Below are 6,993 nucleotides of genomic sequence, written 5' to 3'. Positions count from 1 at the left end.
CTGAATTTATTTGAAAAACTAGACCTACTAATCGGGAACGATGGGTCACATATGGAGATATCTGTCTGTTTGTCTAGTCTATGATGCCAGTACTATGGCATCATAATGGGGATTTGCAGAATTAGCAATATTTTTGGGAGAAAAATATGGAGACAGCAACGGCATCAGCAGCGATTGGAGGTAACCTGAATGAGTTGACTCTTCCAATGAAGTAGGACTACACCGTCTGAAGCTCATAAGCACAATATATACCAGGTATCTTCTCGTTGCTGTCGGGCAGAAACCTCTTATCTCCTTTTCTCTCTTTTCGTAAATTAACGCCCTACTTGATCACACTACAGCGTCACACACAGATATCAAAAGTAGCAGATTCGCAAGCTCGAAACGCGGCACGAAGCAACGCGTTTTGAGCTTGTCGATCTGCTACTTATGCCGTTTTTGAATTTGAATCCTGTAGTGACCGGTTTGGACACATGAGGTTTCCGACAGAGACGCGATGTCACTCTGTCACTGTGCATATTAAGTGACAAAAAGACACAGATACAGTAGACCAGTCTCTGTGTTGCACAAACGGATGCTGGCAAACCCACGAGTTGGATCCTTTTGTTGTGAACCACGCATCAGCAGCAAGTTGGCATGTTTCTGTTTACCGAGTGGTGTGGAATTGCCCACTAAAGCACTTGTTCTCAAAGTGGGGTAGGGGACCCATATGGGTCCTTGAGGGGGTTCCAGGGAGTCCTCAGCTAAATTGGTTGGTAATTAACCCTTGCACAAGTCTGTAACTCTCAAGGAGAGTACACATGGAACCAAATGGACGGGGTCTGTAACTCTGAGAGTGCACAAATAGACCCAGAAGGACCCTTATGGGTTGGTAACTCTGAAAGCATACAAATGGAACAACCATTATTAGTACGCTCTCAGAGATACCTAATTAGGGGTCCTTAAAATTACACATTTTGAGAACCAGTCGACTGAAGGGTCCTTTCATAGAAAAGGAGGTAGGCTTGGGAAGCCTGGACTTTGCTTTCCGCCACGGGCTGGACATTGGAATCGCTGACATAGAACCATGACTCTCTTGGTGGCTCTATGTCCCCTTGTACTGACGCTCCATTGGATGCGGGTGTAGGGCGTTGAGATCGGGCTTTGACATTTGCTGTATAATGTCCTGATCTCATTGACCCACTGTGCTCTACGATGCCATAGAGGCTATACAGTACTTTGCCGTCTCCTTCCGACACGTTCTTGCATTTGGCAGCACAGAAAGGTGCAAGGTCCAGAGTGTGAGGGAACTGGACATGTCTGTTCACCTTGCGTAGACCTAGACCAATCCGTTGAAATCTCTTTAAGTGTAGCGTGAGCACTGGAGGAGGGGAGGAGATAAGCATCTGCTTGACGGCATCCGTGTATACGTTATTGTCGTCTTGGTTGGCACTCCGTTCAGTGCACGTGGCACACAGCAGGCGATTCGTCTGGGTGAGCTTCTCCACTTCGGTGAACTGAAACAGACAGGACTGCACAGAACACTCCTGTTTCTCCGGCGTGGTTCTCGTAGCCAGCGTGTGGAAGGCCATCTCTGGGTCCTGGTTTACCACGGTGTACTCTTTAGGTTCGGCCGGAAAGTCTCTCTCTACGTCAACTGCCATCACTTCGGGGCCTTCTACGAAGGCTTCAACCAGGGACGTTTTGTCCATTTCATCTGCCGCCTCGCCCGTCACTTCTTGATCCATCACGGATATAGTTCTGTCTTCCAAGATGCCGTTCCTAGGGTGTTGGTCCTCTGATAGGATGGTGAAACGATTGCTGACCATTGTTGTATCAAGTGAGTCTCCCTCCATCCTTTCTTCATGTTCCCCGTAGTCTTGGGCTGGATCACTGTCCTCTTTTTCCTGCTCTGAAACACCCATTTCTGCCAACTGTGTTTGACTCAATGGAGTCTCTTCTTGAGTCCCATTGTCAGCTTGTTTTCCAACCTGTGGGTTGGGAGCATCTGTCTGCTTGTGTCTCTCAGCATGGTTCAGTGGGGTGAGACTAAAAGTCCACACTTTAGCCTTCTGTTGCCTTCGCTCCTGTTTCTTGTTTTTTTGCTGCTGCTTGCTACCAGCCTTAGTGGGCCTATGATAATTTCCGCTGGTCAAAGCAGGGCTGTTTGCATCATCTGAAACAGGAAGGGAAAGATCGAGAAACGTCTCTGTGACCGTCGACACTGTGTTGCATTCTCGACACATTACAGTACTGGTGATTTCCCCACCAAACACTTCATCGACAAAGTTTCTGGGAGATCCATTTTTCTCGTACTCTTTGACTGATTCAGTTTTCCCAGATTTGTCCAAGGCCTCCAATATCCCAGAGTGTAATCTTTTAGTCTCTTCGGCTCGCATCCCGTCTAGTAGGTAGCGCAGGAGCTCTTGACTGTCCTGTTGCTTGAAGCCTTTGAACCGGGCAGCCTTTTTACAAACTTGCTCGAACAGCCCCTTAGGACATACGACACGGTCCTTGGTTTCCTGGATCTCACTGAGTAGTTGACGCATTGACAGAGTCAGGGATCCAGGCTGGTCCAACAGAACCACAATAGGCTCCAGACCTGAGAGGGTACTTGGTGTAACGTTAAGATTGATCTCCACTGTCACTTTACTGAGAATCTGCCTTAGCATCTGTGTTTGAGAGAGGTTCTGAATAACGGCATTAAAAAAACATGTGTTCCCAAGATTGCTAAGACCCTTCACCGAAACCACACTGCCGTCTTCAGCTGTGAGAGGCTTCTGCAGACGCACGGTTCCTTTCTTCCCATTGTTGTTCTCTTTTGTGTTTTCATCAACCATAGTCACCGGCTGTTCTTTCACCTTCCCATTTCTCCGAGATTTATTTATGTTCTTTGACGCGGCTTCCAACTGTTCTTCCAACTCTGTTTCTGTTTTCCTGTTTTTGATGTTGGTCGCTATCTGAGCTAAATGTCCAGTGCTGCCGTACTGGATTTCGTCGTCGCATTCATAACACCACACACTCCAGTCGTCCATGCTGACCACCAAGCAATGGAAACCTGTATGTGAAAGCTTATAATGTTTGACCGCATGGTTGTTCTCAGAGGTTCGGCCACATCCCCTATGTCCACATTGTAAACACATCCATATCACTGCCATGGTGTCTCCTTCCTCTGCATCAGATTTCAGTGGCTGGGTACCAGAGAGGTGCTTGACAGCTTTACAGTCCTGACAGTTTGAATTCCCTTCATATTTCTTGAGAAACTTATGATCTAGGCCTACCCCCTTCCTGACATGGTTACAAGAGGGACCCGTTTGATCAATGTCCTCATCCTCCTTTTGACTTTCATCCTTCCCTTTTTCCTTTACCCTTTTGCTTTTCAAATTCTGGCTTTCGTCCTTCCCTCTTTTCTGTAACACTTTCACATTCTGGGTTCTGTCTTTTCCTTTCTTCACCGCCATTTTCACATTCAAGTGTGAACCTCAATCCTCAACAGTTGGCACTAAACACTGTATAATCAAGTAACCGTGCGAACACCAGATAAGCCTGATATATAATAAGAAATCTGAAAGCGGGCTGTACTTTGCCCAAATATGGAGATGACTGACATCATAGTACTGACATGGTGACATCACAGCACTACTAGGTCGTTGGGAACGATGCCCGCCATAGGGACGCATGCCCGTCTGATTATGCAATAACTGTGGTACCCGTTACACCCGTCTGTCTGCCTGTGTCACTTCTATGGCCACATGGAGATCTCTGTCTGCCCGGCGTGAAGTCATATGATAACATCTGGGATCTCCATAAATGGCGGGTAGGCCGGTAATTGTACCGACTTCATAGATCAGTGGTTCTCAACCTTTTCAGGCCGTGACCCCCCAAAATAATCATATTTGAACTGGGGACCCCTCAATCCCCATAAGCACTTGGAATGTAGGAGTTGAGGAATTACATTTGACTCGGTTCCACCGATAAATACATATTGCATAGTTTGTTGATTACTTTTGATGCATTAATGGTATTTTTTTCGTTTCTTTCTTCCGTTTTTGGGCGGTGTAGCCGCCCCTATAAGTGGGGTTGGGACACCTCATTAGTACACCCTTCGCTGTACTGTGATTGGCTCATACATTAGTACACCCCTACATTAGTACACCCCTAGCTGTACTGTGATTGGCTGACTCTATTGGCTGACTCTATTCAGCACTGTGATTGGCTAGTGAGACACATGATGAAATTAGTAACCTATAAATAGGACTATGCACTTTTTTTAGTGAGCTTCCATCACTGTGATGACCACACCGCCCACTTCACACTGGGTGTGATTTATTTTAGGTATTAAAAAGGTCTTAAAATTCCTTAAATTGTCACTTCACTGTCATCTGGGGACCCCCCCCCCCTTCACTGTCATTTGAACCCCCGCCCCCCAAGACCCAGGGGGGTCCCCACAGGATCGGCTGAGAACGGTTGAGAATCGGATGAGAACCACTGTCATAGATAGCCGACGTCGTAGATGAAGTCCATTATAAACATGAAAGCCACGTCGTTAGATCCCGTCTTGTTTTCTGATTCCGTTTACGTTCTCGAGTGCCTCGTGAAGTTCAGCTGTTTACACAACGGGTTCAAATGTGACTGAAACCAGGCCCAGTGGATCAGGTGCAAGCAGCTTCATGTGCTGCCGCCATTTGATTTGTTTGCAAGAGACGCAGATGCCATCCATGTCTGATTGCTGAGAGTGCATGTTGCTCCGGCGGCTGACGACTGTATGAATCTGTATTAGTATGTTCCTGGAAGACTGTGTTCTGAATGTACTGGGGTATAAAAGGTTGCAGCCCCCCTCCCTTTGGAACCCACTCCCACCTCACATCAAAGCCGCCCCCCACTCTTGCCGACGTTTTCAAAGCCTCCCTCAAAACCCACCTTTTCAGACTTGCTTTCCCCGCCTAACTCAATCCAAATCTCCCTTTCTGCTTTTTAATAGCTTAATGTTTTTAGACTTAACTTTTTAAGTTATGTTTATTTTGATTTGTTTTGTAAAGCGACTTAAAGGTATCATGACATTCATTTTCACTTTTTTTATTTTCAATGTTTTATTTGGGGTTTTATGACCTCAATTACACCCAAAAAACCTGAACTTAAAACATTCAGTGGATTTTCTGTGGTCTGGGGTTTTCTGAATAATTAGGCTGAAAAGTAATCTGAGCTTGGCCCTTCGACAGTGAGGTCACTGTCGAATAATCCCGCCCACTCTCCTCCTCGCCCCTCCCCTCCCCTATCCTTTCCTTTGGGGGGGGCGGAGCAGAGGCGATGATTGACAGGCAAAATCCCTCTCCAGCGACACCCGCAGGCAAAGATTTCTTTTTTCATTGCAGTTGAAAAGGCTTTAGAAATGTGAGAGAAAAACACCTGCCATTGATCACTGGAATGGAATTTTCACTTAAAACTTTTTGTACACTTTTGAAGGACCAGGACAAAGACTTTGAATGTGGTGTAAAAGTGAATGTCATTAAACCTTTAAGGTACTAAAAAAAGTGCTATATAAGTCTGACAGTATTATTATTATAACTGCTCACTGGAAATAGCCCATTATTTATTAATTGCACAAAGTGCAGAGTCCCATTGTGACATGCACGGTGGGGGTGTCTCGTCACTGATGTGCTAATCAAGGAAGCAACGTAGTTTGACGATATTTTAAATGAGGGGTCTTCAACAGGGGGTCCGAGACCCCCAGGCCATCCTCAGAGTTACTAAAAGGGGGGCCGCCAAATCTTTGTGACGGGAACTTTTTTGTAATCATTTTTATTAACCACTTGAACCCTACCATCCCTATTCTGGGGGGGGGTGGGTGACATTTGCCGAAAATAACCGATCTACAAGTTCAATACAAGAGCCAGGAGGAGGCTCCCTAAATACACTGCACCCTCGGAAACCATCTTTAAATCATATTTAAATCGCTTCATCTTCTGGCACAGTTTAATCTCAGTATGATGCCATGCCATTTGATGATTAATTTATCATGTACCGGGACATCCTAAGACCATTTCCTTTTGACAGTTTTCTGAAGCTTTAACTTTTGACACTAACATAAAAACTACATGCTATATAGTCAGAAGTAGTTTTTTCAAAGATTTCTGAGCATAGAAAAGTTGGAACTTCCAAGTCATGATGCATTTTTAATTGTATTTTCTGCAAGCAAATTCAGAAAATGTGTGCAAATTAATATATTTATATTCTTTTAAAGCGACATTTTTTAACTCAAACCTTTGCTTCTGGGGGTCCCTGGAACAACATATTTTGAGATGGGGGTCCGCGATCAAATACATATACATTTTGGGGTCCTTGACATGAAAAAGTTTGAGAACCACTGGCATAGCAACACAAGTTTTTTCAAAAAACTGTTAGGATTTAGAAGACATTTTGTCGAATCGGTTAAGCGTGACATTGTCTCAGTCATTTTCTCACTGAGTGGCTTGATGTAGTATATTATCTCTGTTGGGCGCAAACCTTGTATGTCCACAACCGTTCCTTTTTCAGGAAGTGCACATGGCTGTGGTTTTAAAAGTACTCAAAAGTTTTACTTAAATAAAAGTATTAATACTGCAATGTAGAAATACTCTGTTACAAGTAAAAGTCCGGAATAAAAAATTTAGTACAAAAGTATTGGTATCAAAATGTACTTAAAGTACCAAAAGTAGAAAGTACTCATTATGCAGAATGTCCCATTTCACAAGTTTTCAAAAGCATAAAATGTATAAAAAAAAACTTTGTAAATAGCAGATCTACAAGCTCGCGACGCGTTGCGAGCTTGTACTGTAGATCGGCTTTTTTTTGCTACATTTGCACAAGAAAATACGGCTCTAATTTATTGGGGGGGGGGGGGGGGTATAAAACAGTGATTCTCAAACATTTTCATGTTTGAGAATCACAGGATGAAATGGTCACTCATGTGTTAGCCGAAGAGCGCCATCTGGTGTAAATACAAAAAACACACAGCAGGCCTCAACATATGTCTTT

At 44.5% G+C, this 6,993-nt stretch overlaps 1 protein-coding gene across 1 annotated transcript; it reads right to left on the bottom strand.

Annotated features, from left to right (window-relative positions):
- Nucleotides 1-947: 947 nt before the first annotated feature.
- On the bottom strand, nt 948-3,440 carry LOC308106222 (ubiquitin carboxyl-terminal hydrolase 16-like; the record flags this gene model as incomplete). Its single annotated transcript, XM_080457278.1, has 1 exon — nt 948-3,440. One exon carries the CDS (start codon nt 3,438-3,440, stop codon nt 948-950), a length of 2,493 nt encoding a protein of 830 aa, XP_080313404.1.
- Between the last annotated feature and the right edge of the window lie 3,553 nt (nt 3,441-6,993).

The sequence above is a fragment of the Gymnoscopelus braueri genome (genome assembly GCF_963280865.1).
Source record: "Gymnoscopelus braueri genome assembly, chromosome: 18".
NCBI lineage: Eukaryota > Metazoa > Chordata > Actinopteri > Myctophiformes > Myctophidae > Gymnoscopelus > Gymnoscopelus braueri.
The sequence above is the reverse complement of the archived record's forward strand: the minus strand, read 5'-3'. Positions and strand labels throughout refer to the sequence as shown.